At 38.9% G+C, this 14,509-nt stretch overlaps 2 protein-coding genes across 3 annotated transcripts; both read left to right on the top strand.

Annotated features, from left to right (window-relative positions):
- Window positions 1-842: 842 nt before the first annotated feature.
- Window positions 843-9,971, top strand: zgc:174164 (uncharacterized protein LOC570656 homolog). Its single transcript, XM_058621991.1, has 22 exons — window positions 843-1,001; window positions 1,254-1,360; window positions 1,795-1,871; window positions 1,976-2,021; window positions 2,117-2,193; window positions 2,551-2,743; window positions 2,855-2,917; window positions 3,005-3,076; window positions 3,166-3,335; window positions 3,419-3,509; window positions 4,015-4,145; window positions 4,699-4,870; window positions 6,115-6,204; window positions 6,312-6,507; window positions 6,630-6,741; window positions 7,369-7,549; window positions 7,723-7,809; window positions 7,895-8,000; window positions 8,212-8,341; window positions 9,011-9,107; window positions 9,307-9,344; window positions 9,494-9,971. The coding sequence occupies exons 1-22, from the start codon at window positions 935-937 to the stop codon at window positions 9,606-9,608; spliced, it is 2,418 nt and encodes an 805-aa protein (XP_058477974.1). The 5' UTR covers window positions 843-934; the 3' UTR covers window positions 9,609-9,971.
- Window positions 9,972-10,784: 813 nt separating this feature from the next.
- Window positions 10,785-14,333, top strand: LOC131448414 (L-seryl-tRNA(Sec) kinase). 2 transcript variants are annotated; one of them, XM_058620850.1, is made up of 6 exons: window positions 10,785-11,089; window positions 12,030-12,285; window positions 12,856-13,057; window positions 13,147-13,222; window positions 13,315-13,408; window positions 13,501-14,333. In XM_058620850.1, exons 1-6 carry the CDS (start codon window positions 10,850-10,852, stop codon window positions 13,716-13,718), a joined length of 1,086 nt encoding a protein of 361 aa, XP_058476833.1. In that variant the 5' UTR covers window positions 10,785-10,849; the 3' UTR covers window positions 13,719-14,333. The 2 variants fall into 2 exon arrangements, with proteins under 2 accessions (XP_058476833.1, XP_058476832.1); XM_058620849.1 differs by having other exon boundaries at window positions 10,785-11,092.
- The last annotated feature ends 176 nt before the right edge of the window (window positions 14,334-14,509 follow it).

The following is a 14,509-nucleotide window of genomic DNA, read 5'->3' as shown; positions in this document are numbered from 1 at the left end:
GGCCAGTCATGGGACATTTGGCTTCTTGGATGTTGATGTAATGGCAAAAAAAGTTAAGTAAATTATACAAAAATACAAAAAATATGAAATTAGACTTGAGCAAGAATGTGTTTAATGTTAATGTTAACCAACATTTAAAAGCCTGACCTGGAATGGGGGTATTTTACATATTCCCCAGCCACTTTATTAGGTACAAATTACACCAAACAAAGTGGAAGGAGTGTTCTGTGTCCTCCATCATGGTCTTCTGCTGCCGTTGCCTATTTGCTTCAAGGTATGATGCACTGTATAATCAGAAGTAATTTCAATTCAGTACATTTTTTCCCTGAAGTTGAATTTAATATAATTATCATAAGACAAAAAAAAAAAATCAAACAAACGTGAACCACTACACTGAAAGATTTACATTGGGACGAGCTCAATGTATTACATCACTGCGCCACCACTAGAGGGCAGTGAGCTCCCTGACAACCACATGAGCCGGTTGAATCAGGATTTCAGGTGATGGATGATTCTTCACAGGATTCACGAACCATGGACTTATTCAACACGGCTGTCAAGAAGTGAGGGTCCAGTTTACTGTCACATCATAATAATGACTATTATAATAATAATTATTATTATTATTATGAATGCTTATATTTTGAAAGATTTCAAAGAAAAATGTTTTCTCTGTGACTTTACACATGAGTTAGTAAACGAACCATTGTTTACTACAGTAGAGAACGTACGACATATCCAAATATTTGAAGTTCACCTGTTCTTTTGTTCCTTTGAGCAGAGCTCCTCCTGCTGGGTGGGTGTGGCTACAGCCCGGCTACAGACAGGTAGCCACACCCACGGCAGACATCAACCTGCCTGAAGGAACCGAAGTCACAAACATTACGTGCCGTGGACTTTTGGCACCTCTAATGGGGACATAATCATCGAGATCATGATCATAAAATACATCTTTTTCGTCTGTTTTTTGCTCTGTCACATTTCTGGAGTTGACAACAAAGGTGAGGTGCTGCATTATTTGTCCTTCGGTTTTGTCATTTGTTTGTCACGTGATTTTCCAGGAAGTTGCTGTTCCTTAATAACTGAATGCTGAGACAGAATTTCCAACAACAGAACTCCTCTTTTTATTACTTGTTTTGTATTTTTACACACATTTTCCTGTAATTTGTGTGTGTGTGTGAGTCTGCTTCCTTGTGGTAAAATGTGTCAGAATGACTAATAAGTATTTCCCTGTGTATGTTTTGCTCTCCCAGACTTCCACAATGAGTTCACATCAGAACTTTCCAAGTACTCCATTGTACATCCTCAGGTGATTGAAAGAGGGAAAAGAAGCATTGACAGCCTGCCACAGTCAAAACAGGTTGGTAAGAACTCGGCATCCTGGCACAATACCACTTTTTAATGTCCGATACCATAACAAAATCACAAACTCGAGTACCTTCCGATAAAAAATATTGACCCTTTTAAACTATGAAGCTGTTAACAACACATTTGTGCCATTTCAAACTGTTTCAAAGGCACAATTCTCAAAATTTGTTACAAATTCTACTTTAAAGAAGAAATAAACATCCTCAGCTAAAATGCTATTGCTGACTTTTATTTACATTTTTACAGTGAATTGTGCCACATATAGGATTGTATGGTATTTTATCCGTCCGATATCCAATCCAGTGATTTTTACCATATTAGTATCGTATAGGCTCATCCCTAGTAACAACCCTGGTTTAATAAAACTTTCACTGATGCTTTAACATGACTACACAAATGATGCACTTTATTTTTGCATTATAACAGAAAGATGGAGAGGAAACAATATCATATTCACTCAACATAAACAACAGGCATCACCTGCTTCGTCTAACGCCAAACAGGTATCTGAACAGAGTGAATTCATCATTTCATACTGACATTATAATCATTTCCTGTTGTTGTTCCACTTGTCACACATGTTTCATATTTATTCTCTTCTTGTCAGAGATTTTTTACATCCTAACTTAATTAACTCAACACTAAGAAGACATGTAAGTCGCCATATGCTTTTATTGGGGAGTTTTTATAACAGGGCTGGTTTGAACATCAACCCTGAGCCTGTTTTCTTTTTCTTGCCTTCTCTCAGGTGCACTGCTATTACCATGGAGTGGTGGAGGGATATGAAAATTCAATGGTTGCCCTCAGCACTTGCTCCGGCCTCAGGTTTGAATTGACTCTGCCTCTGGATTGACTTCCTCTATTTAGCAATGGAAGGAAAGGGACTGTTTGAACAGTTTAGTTTGTTGTAATATTTAACTCGTTCAACGTCCTTTTTGCTATGTTTATGTATGATTTTACATATATTTTCCCAGAATTGAGAATACACAATACACGAGACATACTGTCTGTGCAGTGTTTGATTGTTTCAAATATTGTTCTTTCTCAAGCTTCTAATCCAAGTAATCTTGAGTCCTACTGTTCCTCAAATTCTTTTTGCCAGTTGCAACACCACACCTTTTTCTTTCTCTTGGCCACGCGTTTACTGTAATGGTGTTTCTTCCCTGCACTGCTTCCCTGCAGGGGTGTTATCATGCTTGAAAATGAGACCTATGGACTTGAGCCTTTACCACAGTCGGCGACCAATGATCATATTCTGTACCTACTGAAGGATGTCCAGTCTGAGCCTGTCACTTGTGGAGTCCTCGGCGAGGCAGAGTCGATACAAAACCATGAAGCCTTTGACCCCGATCATTCGCTGACTTCACTGCTGCGGGTCAGGATGCTCACTGTGATCACATGAACAGTGTGAAGATATTTTAAAATGTATATTGGCTGAGGGTGGGAGTCAGTGCTCCTCCTTATTTTCTGTTTGTTGTTTTAACAGAGGAGGCGCAGTTTACCACAAACCAGTTTTGTGGAGTTGGCCTTGATAGCTGATAATCTCAGGGTGGGTGTGTATATCTATCTATGAAATTTCACTTTTGTGTGTGGCAGAGCAAGTTTTGTGAAATTTGTGTGTTCATTTCATTGACAGTATAATATATTGGAGAAAAATGAGACGGCGGTACGAGAAGAGTTGGTGGAAATGGCTAATCTGCTGGACTCGGTGAGATTTTGTAAATAAAAAAAACAGTGAACATTCCTGGTCGGGATGTTCTTCTTAATCATCGGCTTTTTATTTCTGATCTGTTCCAGTATTACAAACCACTGAATATCCGCGTGGTGCTCGTGGCCCTGGAGATTTTTAAGGATAGTAATCCTTTCAGTGTGGACGGCTCTGCGGGAGATGTGTTGAGGAACTTTGTTCAGTGGAGAAAAAGTACTCTCATACCAAAGATCAAGCACGACATTGGTCAGCTCATTGTGTAAGTAAAGCCGCTGGATGCCGATGTTTGACAGGCTGCATTCTTTGTATTCTGTAATTTGTGATTTGTGTCTTATTTGTCAGCGGTCAGCCTAACGCATATGAAGGGGGAGTGTTAGGAATGGCCTTCGTTGGTACCGTCTGTTCCGTGACAACCTCTGGAGGAATCAACGTGGTTAGTCCATCTCCCCTTTACCGTCTTCACACCAGCTGACACTGTGGTGCTTTGGCACCGTGAGTGTTTGTGTAGAAACTGACACCGTCTGCATTATTCATGGGAGGATCTATAAGTGCAGCTCATTTTCAGATGCTCGGAATAAGACGGTTAGTAGAGTCAAACAGGTAAGACTCGAACTCCGTCTTAAAGAGCTCCATGACGTGGCGTCTTCTTTTGTGTGACTGGATTCCTGATTTGTGTTGTGATTGTGTTTAGTTCTTTCTTTGATGTGAAGGAAGTGCTCATCTTTTCCCAGCATATAAAATTGTTTACAATGTCCCACCCATTTGGATCATAGTTTCTAAATATCAAGGACCATGGGGTTTTTTTCCACAATGAATACACTTTTGTTTAAGGAACATCATTGATTTAATAACTTTAATTTACATTTCAGAATCTTATTTATAGATATACCAGTGAAGGAGAATATTATCACTGAATGTACTTTTGGCTCTGTTCACAGTTCAACAACAGAAACCTGCCTTATGTTTCCACGGTTGTGGCTCACGAGATGGGGCATAACCTGGGCATGAATCACGATGACAGCAGGTGCAGCTGTGATGGGAAAAGCTGCATCATGTCAGCCGGTGCTAGGTAAAACATCTTCCATAGACAATGAAATTCAAGTCATAGTACATATTGTACAGTATTTGGTGCTTTTTTGCAACACCCTTATCATCTCACCTTGGCTTTTAGCCCTCAAAGTAAGAAAAATGGCAACCGTTCTGTTGTTTTTCTATTTAGTTTAATTAAATATCCATGTGTACACTGTACATGTGAGCCTTTACTGGTTCTATGTTATTTAATTGACCGTTTGCTGCTAGTTTTTTATTTATAATTTATTCCTTTCTAAACACAATTGTTAAGGCGATTAGGTAAAGGGTGTTTGTGTGAAGCACAAAACACACACTAATTTCACATTGAAGATTGTGGTGTTTACTGTTATGTCACAGGTTGTCAAGCGTAATATGTGTCAGGATGATATAGCCTCGTTTGGAGGTCATTCGTGTTGCACTGAAAACGACAGCTGCATAGACTCGTTTCACTCAACAAGGGGATGATAGAGGAGCAAATATGCCATGTCAAAGAGTGTTATGTCATAGCCAAATAGACATTTCCACTTATGGCTTTTCCTCTTACCTTACAGTGGATCCACCACTTTCAGCAGCTGCAGTGAACAAGACTTTGAGAGCTTGGTCCTTAGGGGAGGAGGCGTGTGTCTGCGAAACGAGCCCTCACCGTCCGATGTGATTGGCATACCTGAATGTGGCAATGGGCGGGTGGACAAAGGAGAAGAGTGCGACTGTGGCAAACCAGAGGTAGAGTTGTAGAGTCGTCTAGAAAGACACAAGAAGTTGCACAACTTAATGTTGTTGTGTAGTTGCTCTAATACATCCTTGTTACATAATGTCATTTACACAGTTTTCAGCCGTAATGACACACCTAAAACTACGTTTTTATGCCAACGTGTTTGATGTGACACCAGCAAATATGAATGTCTTAGGCCACCATTCTGTTTGTTGTTTCAGCAATGCTATAATTATCATATATAATTATTTTTCAAATAAACTAAACTAGACCAAAGGTATTTTTCTGATAGCTTGTCAGTGGTTTACGATCCAAAGCTCAAAAACAAGCTGCTAGAATTAAAAAATAGACATGAGCTTGTCCAATGAGTGACAGACACTGCCGTAGAGGAAGACACGTCTTCTCCTACTGGAGCTTTGTGACACGTACACAGACAAACGGACAGAGGCTGTGTTCACAAACCAGGACTATGAGGATTAGTAGGAAACTTTGCGTGAATGCTTCTTGGCGTTTTCAGTCAAGGAGGCAGGCGGTGACATCAGACTTAACCCACTCCATAGGTGAACCTGCAGGGCTTTCTGAAAGGATGAAATACAGAGACACAGTCTCATTGTGTGTTCAGCAATGTGGTTTTAATTCAACAGACATTTGTTTATATTTCAAACTTGTGCACGACAGATTTAAACCTGGAGTGGAGCCCTAATTCATGTCACTGGTTACACCTGTGTTTGTCCTATTATTTCATGTCCTAAATGGCTGCTGTCAAAAAGGTATATTCAAGACAATCACTCAATTTAAAGACCCACCTCGTCTCTTTAGCTTTTAACTTGGGTTGAATCTGGGCTTCTAGGTTGAGTGGGCAACCTCTTCTGTGCTCTATAAATACATTTGGCATTGTTTCGTGCACATATTGCATGAGTTTATCTCATTGGAAACCCACTTTTAGTCACATCATCCCATTCAAAATGTCAAAGATCACAGAATTTAACAGACATTCTAGTCATAATTTTGCATCAGCAAGGCCAACAACAAAACTGTTCTGGCCTAAGACTTTTTCACAATACTGGATAAACAATGTTTGTATAATATCAGTAGTATCAGTAAATCAAATAGAACCTTTTGGTGTAACATGAATGCAAATGAGAGGAAATGCACACAAGCCATGATGCAACTTAACTTGAAGTATTTTCAAGTATTGTACTTTCTGTCTTTTGAATGTGGTGGAAATGATTGTTCTTGTTTTTATTTCATACAGGAATGCAAGACAAAATGCTGTGATCCTGCCACCTGCAGATTTACATTCGGGTCTGCTTGTGCTCACGGAGAGTGCTGTGACAAATGTCAGGTCAGCACATGAGACTGGAGTTGTATCTATCTACCTACCTACCTACCTATCTTTCTTTCTGGGAAAACATTCTTTACACTTACACATGATGTATATTTTTGTTGCAGATCAAAGTGTCTGGAACGCCGTGCAGAAAGTCTATCAACACCTGTGATCTTCCTGAATACTGTGATGGCAAGGGAGCGTTCTGTCCCAACGACTTCTACATCATGGATGGCCTGCCTTGTGAAAACAACGTTGCATACTGCTTTGAAGGCAGATGCCAGACGTATGATTTCCAATGCAAACATCTCTTTGCACCAGGTACATTCAGTTATTTCTGAATATGTCATCCCAGAGTTCACCAGGAGGCTCGCCTCGCAAGTTATTGCTGAATGTCCCCTGTCATAAATATTTTATTTATCTTGGCTATTTTATCTTCACAGATCCAGCAACAAAGGCAGCAGATGCTTGTTTTCAACACGCAAATATTCAGGGAAACTTGTTTGGAAACTGTGGCATCACCAGCAACGGAAAGCACATCAAATGTGCTGTAGAGTAAGTACACATCACTTTTTTTATTCATAAATAATAGATCGCTAGAGTGTGACCCTCTGGGGGGAAAAAAACTGCAGCAGTAGCCATGTTACAATGAGGATTAGTTTCACAAGACTGAAACTCTTGAATCATTTATTGCAAAACACAGCTACACAAAGCCCACCTGTTCAAACGCTCTGTTGCAAATTTAAGATGTTTTGTCATATGAATTGGTTTTATTCGACTCATGGATACAACTATCTTTCTGTATTTCATTACATTTGTACATGTGTATGTACGTACAGTATGTACAGTCAATTTATTTAGCATTTAGTGTGGCATAAACCTGAGCTGTGTTTGTATGTTTTACAGACACTGTACATCGATAAGGAATTCATACAGTGCAATCTATGCTGCTTCTCTGTATTTGCTGATGTTGCTGTAACTTTTGTGTATTTTTTTGTTTTTGTTTGTGTTACCCTGAAGCGTTTGTATATGGGTATTTTGTCTTATTTTGTCAACCTACCTAGAGACAACAGATAGCCATAATCTGGCATATTTACATGTTGACGGGCATTAAAGTGCCTACTCAATGAATAGAATTCAGTTCTGAATAGATGAAAAAACTCTCTTAATCCTATACTGCAGACATGCCATGTGTGGAAAGGTGCAGTGCACTAATGTGGACGTCAACAACCCCCCACCCGGTGCCCATGTCAGTATCCAAGTAATCAATGGGTCAACTTGTGTGAATGCAGACTTCAACCTTGGTACGGATGTGTTGGATCCTGCCTATGTTAACCCTGGAAGTCCTTGTGGTGCAGGAAAGGTAAGCAGAGTTTGAAACTGGGAATTCATTGTGTGAGTGTACAAACCAGACAGATGGAATGTAACCAGGAACTTATGTGGATTGCCTTTGTTCTTCCATTGCGAAAGTGAACCAGATGACTCACAATGACTCAATTCAATTCTATTCATTACGTTTTTGTACCTCTCTTGCAGACCTGTGTGGATTTTAAGTGTGTTAATGCTTCTGCTCTGTTGCCCAACTTGGACTGTAACGCAAAGACCACCTGCAATGACCGAGGGGTAAAACTGCATCTTTATTACTTTCTTTACTAGTAACCAGCCACTGATAAAATGTCTGACTTCACTGCTGTAATGTTTTCTGCAGGCCTGTAATGACCAAGGACATTGTCACTGTAAAAATGGGTGGGCCCCACCCAACTGTGCCACGTCAGGACGAGGTGGCAGCATAGACAGTGGTCCAGCTCAGATAGGTGGGGTTAAATTGATTGTGTTTACTTTTCAAAACAAATAAGGTTCTCATTGAAAGTGTGTGACCTGCAGTTGTCGGTTGAAACATTTTCATTTACACCAGTGGAACAGAAACCATAAACATCATTTTAATTCACAGTAACTACAGTATAATGCATATTAGGAATGTGTGTATTGAGTTTTTTTGTTACTGTTTATTCACATTGACTTCAGACTACTCCCTGAGGAACGGCCTGTTGATCTTTTTCCTGTTGGTGGTTCCCATTCTGGTCCTTGTCATTCTGGTGCTGCTCTACGTCTTTAGGAGAAGCACCTTTGATCCTTGCCTGAAAAAAGGCCGCAGGTAAACATCAGTGTTTCTGGGCTGTAGTGTTGTAGTTTTTAGACCTGTCTAATATCATTTTCTAAAGGTTGTGGTCTCATCTCTGGCTTCAACACATTTTTACTCGGGTCTTATCTCACTCATAGAGGACTATGGATTATAAATTAACTTATAACAAGACCACAACTGATTTAATAGTATGTTATAATTGTATGTAAAAACTCTTGTCTTGTCTTGTCTTCAAATGCAACCAATAAAATATATATTAGAAAATGTTGCCACCTGCTCAGCCTCCCCACCTCCCTTTACACAAGGGTTAGGTTCATGAAGATGAGGAGAAAAAGCTTGTCAGTTTGGGTGTGGAGATGTCGCCAAATTGTTGTTTTTCCTTTCTTAAACTACATTGAATTCATTTGTATTGCAAACATGTTTCATCGTGGTACTGCTCCCTCACTGGATGAAGAAAGCTAGAGATGTGACAGCAGAGAGTGGAGATCAGTTATTGCTCTTTAAAATTTTGGAAAAATGTATCAACTACTATCTTTGCTATTCATTCTATTGTTGTTATAATCATTGCTTTATTACTACTTGTCTGTATTTGTATTTGTGAAGTGTTCTTTGGTATATGATTTTCATTACAGACTGAGATTATTATTTTATTTATTTATTAATTTGTTGTTGCTTTTACAGGTCAAATAATGGAAAAAATGGAAATGCTAATGGACAGCCTAACAGAAATGTTGAAACAGGTCCTACAACCCAGCCTCCAGTTCATTCTCCCCCTGTGGTATATATAATTTTTTTAATTACTATTGCAGGGAAGATGAAACGATACTTATTTTACAGTATTAAAACCAGGTTGTCATTACATGAAAAGTTGCAAATAGTAATGGAAGTAAATCAATAATAACTGATACTATACTAGTTTTTTTTTTGTTCAGTATATCCTTTGACTCTGACTATAAGACTTTTTTTTCTCATTGTAGCCTGGAAATTCAGTGGATACCTCACCTCCAAGTGCCAGGTATGAACTGTTGTAATTTCTTTATTCCATGTAATCCCTGTTGCCCTCACACATGCACAGCAATAGACACTTTTGCTTAGGCTTGACTTTTGGCAAAAGCAAACCTGCAACAGTTTTAACATTATTTTTACATAATTGGTCATTTTCAGGTATGGAGATCTGGACTATTGGAATATTGATGAGAGCATTGTCCCTACGCATCCAGCAGCACCTCGGCAGGGCCCCGGTGTCCCCAGACCAATACCATCCAATCGCAATGAATGATTCTCTTCTTACACTAAGTTATGAATCCATGAAGTTTACTGTAGGTTAACACTAAATGAAGAGAGGGTTTTAAATCATTATGTTAAAAAATTAAAATATATGCTCTCTGTAACTTGTCACTGGCACCTTTTTTAAGATATACTGTTGTCACATGGTGGCAGACGAAGCCGGGAAACGTGTATTTATTCACATGTATGTGTATATAATTGGATACTTCTTTATGTCTCACTGCAAATATGTGCAGATTAAGTATTTTGTAAATCTATTGTTTTGATTGATTTCTCCTCCAAAATTTGTAACATGTTTGATTTCCTGTTGATTGTAAGTATGAAATAAAAGTGACGTTGGATGTTTTAAAGTTTACTTAGTATTCATTTGTCTACATTTTGGAAAAATAAATTCTGTACCATGTGATGTACTGACACCGTGTTTGTTTGTTTAGATGCCCGGACTGTGTCTATGGCTACTGTTCCCAGGGTCCTCACAAACTTTTAAATACATTATAACATAAATTACATTAAGAAACATGTATATCCTTCATTCTAACAGGTGACACAGTCTGACTAATGTGATGCTGAAGAAAGTTTGAGGAATTTTTAGAGTCCCATTAATACAACTTATCTTGTAAGTGTAAGGACATCTCAACTCATAGTTATGAGATTAGGATCTTGATGAAATACAGTATTTTGGGGAAATTATGAGTTTGTTTAATATTAGGATTTTTTACTGATCCCCATGAAGAATAAATGGCTACTAAAAGAAGATGCTAAGAAGAAGGAAGGTAAGATGATATAAACCGATTTATAACAAATATAGCGCTGTAAAATAATAATATACAATGTTTATAGTGTAAAACTGACATCTTGGCAGTTTCTATGTTTTATTTGTATTGCCCTTGTGTGTTTTATTGGTTATATATTCCGTTTGATTGTTTTTATATTGCTTTTTGAGTTTACATTCATGTTTTATGTATGTATGCGAGTTACAGTACTTTGGTTAACTATGTTGTATTAAAATGTGCAGAAACGTTTCAACATTTCGCTGTTTTTGCAGAGCAGTTCTTGTAATGTGAGATGTTTTCCCACACAACTTATTTTTTTTACCTGCATGCTTGACTTAGTTGGCTTTTATTCTGAAAGAACTGTTGCCGGAAGTCTCGTTTTTGTCTCCTGTTTCGACGGCGGAAGTCAGCTGTTAACTGCAACAGGAGCACAACACAGTGGGAAACGTTTGAATATTAAATGGACTCTCTCAGTAAGGGCATGGCAGCGGAGGAGGGGACAGGTGTCGCTCGGACTCCGGTCTGTCTGTGTGTCCTCTGCGGGCTTCCTGCTTCCGGGAAGTCCACTCTGGCCCGCACGGTTCTGGGCAGCGCGGCACAGCTTGGATGGAGAGCCTCTGTTGTGTCGTACGATGACCTGATTCCGCAGCATGCTTTTCAGATCAGAGCCGTCCAGAACAGCGGTGCTCAACTGACTGAGGTGGTAAAGACACATTCACTGTTCTGTGAATTCAGTTTTCACACTGAGCCAGTGTACACTATACGTATGAGATTATCTGAGACATTTTTTTGTTTTTATTACATTTCAAAGTTGATAATTATTCGATTTAAAAGTGTGAATATGGGATTTTCAACAAGAACATTTCTCTAAAACTGTAGAGTAAAATGTCTGCTATCCAGTACACTAGATGTCAATGTGCTGAACATAACTTTTTCACTCTTCTTTATACAATTTTCTCTGTACAAAGTTCTCTGAAACATAGCTGTGATGATTTGCATTGTTTATTCCCATTCACAAATGTGCTTTCAAACTATTAATCTGTGAATTATGTTCTTGGTGAATTAAGTAGTTGTGTGGTCCGTAAAATGTCAGAGATTAATGAAAGATATCGATCAGTGCATCTCAAACCTCAAAATTTTGTTTTTTAAATAATTTGTAGACCACAACTCCCCCTGCAACTCTCCAGTGGAGGATAAAGTGGTAGAAAGTGGATGGATATAGTTTATAGACAAAAGAAACAAGGGATGGCTTGATATCACTTTTTTGTGTCCAATACTACTAGTGATATTGCATCCTCAAACATCTACGGATACTGACATCAGTCCGGTATCTATTTTAGAGACGTAATTCTCCAACTATGTAACAAATATTCTGCTCCCATAAAGGCGAAATAAGCAGCCCACAATATGACTAAGCTTAAAGGCTGTTGACAGTTTGTGCATAGTGAAGTATGCACTTTCACCATCACAATTAAGTAATCAAATATGGCGGTCACATGCAGTATATGCTTCATCGACTGTGAAAATGAAAGTTATTGTCCTTGTTTGTATTTCTCTGATGTTCCTTGTGCTTAAATATTCTCAGTATGGTGAAATTCTGGTTTCTCAACACATTAATCGATGAATTTCTCCTTCTCTAGCAAACTGAATGGAAGTTACACAGACACACAGTGTTGCAGTGCATTGAGCTGTTCCTTAAGACACCTGAGGTGATGGCAGAGCCGCCAAGCAGCTTTCAGATAAACGTAGACGCGTGGGAGCAGTGTGTCCGTGGTCTGCTGCGCCCTAAACCTATGGACCACTCTCAGACTGACCGGACACCACTGATCTTTATTTTGGATGACAACTTCTACTATCCGAGCATGAGATATGAAGTGTACCAACTTGCAAGAAAGTGTAAGTACCTTTATCCGTGTGAAAAAATCAAACTTCACATTAAAATGTCCAGTGTAAAACATTGAGGAGGCTTTATTGGCAGAAATTGAACATACAAACCTAAAGTAAGCCTTTTATACAGTATTTATTTTATACAGAAGCCAACATCTTTCCCTGACATGTTTCTACAGCAGCCTGAATAGAAAAAAACCAGCAAGGCCCATGATTGTTTGTTTTAATTGGAAGCTAACTTTGCAAACATAGAAGAATAATATCCTTTCTTGGGAAAGGGAGGGGTGGGTGGAAGAGTCCTCCATTTGTTCCAATTTACAGTCTTAACCCTTCACAATCTCTCACTCACTGGACCTTTAAATCCTGATTGGAGCATATTGCAAGCACTTGAATGCTGCAGGAAATACAGTATTATCAAAAAACAGCCTTTTACACTAGAACAACATTGGCAACTACATGTTGACTATGATAAATTGGTGACTCCAAGCACTGAACAAAAACTCTCCTCCTGGATGACAAATCAGTTTAAAAATTAAACCTACATTGTGTCGTGTCCAAATTTGTGGGTTGTCGTTGCAGATTCACTGGGGTTCTGCCAGGTGTATCTACACTGTGATTTGGAGTCCTGTATCAACAGAAACCAGAGTAGACCTGAACCTGTTCCCACTGAGGTGATACTGGACATGGTGAAGCGTTTGGAGTCCCCAAACCCAGAGAAAAACCCATGGGAGGAGCTGAGCATTTTGCTCAACACGACAGACAAATTATCCACATGTGACATGTAAGACATTACAATGAGCAGATATGAATACTTATTATTAAAGTAATGCATAAGTTATTAATGAATTGTCTCTATGTGCTTGTCCTCAGCCAGAGGGTGATGGAGTTGATCTCCTCTTCACTGAGAAACCCGCTGAGCCCCATCGAGGACACCGCAGAACAAAAGGTGTGTCAGTCCCCTTTGTGTGAGTACATCTGTTTTTAAATATGCAAATACAGGAGTGGAGATAAGAGCTGTATTGTTGTCATACTGTGCAGGAAGCTGACCGTCTGAAATGTGCCATGAATGTTGTTCATCAAGCTGACCAGGCCTGTCGACGCCTCATCTCAGAAGCCATGAAGACAGCCAAAGGTCAGCTGAGAGCTTTTTAAACCACATACACTCCATGTTTTAGCCTGTAATTTGCAGCCCTGTGATGTAACGATGTCTCATCCCGTCTTCAGAAAATCACGTGTCTTCTGAGTATATGAGGTCTTTGGCCACACGGCTGAATGAAGCCAAGGCGACATTACTCTGCAGCCTGCGAGAGAAGGTGCTGCAAGAAACGTCCCTGGCTCAAGAAGAGGACATTGATGTGGAGCGCGTAGTGCAAAGAGCAGTGGATGTTTTTGACCGTGACAGAAAGGAAATCTTGATGAGAATCACTGGTGACCCTGAATGACTTTTTCCACACAAAAACACAATCATGAGGCATCACACAGCTTTGGAGACTTAATTGTTTACATTTAATCTTGCTTTTCAGCTTGTCAACCACTGTGGCACCGAGTGAAATAGTCTTGAAAATTGTATGGATTATTTAATTCATTTATTTAAAAAAAAAAACTACTTTTCATTTATTTTTTAAAACACATTTTCCTCCAAATCCATGTCCAACTCAAAATAAGCCACTGTGTAGTATCTATGTACCACAGTTTTTGCATCTGGAGTATGAAACGTTGATCAGGCATTTTAATTTTGTTAATCGGGATACATGACACACTTAAGATTAAGAGGGTTTATATTGCAGTTACCTCAGTCAATCACATTAAACAAATTTAGCTTCATCTTGACATTCAACTACAACTTAAAAATATGGTGAAATAAAATAACATTACAGTAAAGTTGCATCACAATAAGTCTTTAAGACACAGGGTTCTGAATCTTTACAGTGCCTCATAGCAGCTACAGCACTTTAAAGAAGTGGCTACAGTGACATTTTATTATACACAAAAGATTGATACATGACCACAAAACTATTCAAGACAGCTTAAAAAAGTTTTTTTTTTTTTTTAAAAAAGGTCTATCTCTATGATTACTGACCAATGACACTGGAGTTTATCAAAAAAACATGGATACAACTCCTTTTGTTACCAAACCAACCCATGCATGAGTGGTTAGTTCTATCTGGACGCTCAAATCTGATTTGATCAGTGTGGACAGAAGGACCGAAAAGATCTACTGTGAAGAAAAATA

Source organism: Solea solea, chromosome 21 (assembly GCF_958295425.1).
Source record: "Solea solea chromosome 21, fSolSol10.1, whole genome shotgun sequence".
Lineage (NCBI taxonomy): Eukaryota > Metazoa > Chordata > Actinopteri > Pleuronectiformes > Soleidae > Solea > Solea solea.
This window is presented reverse-complemented; position numbering and strand designations above follow the sequence as displayed.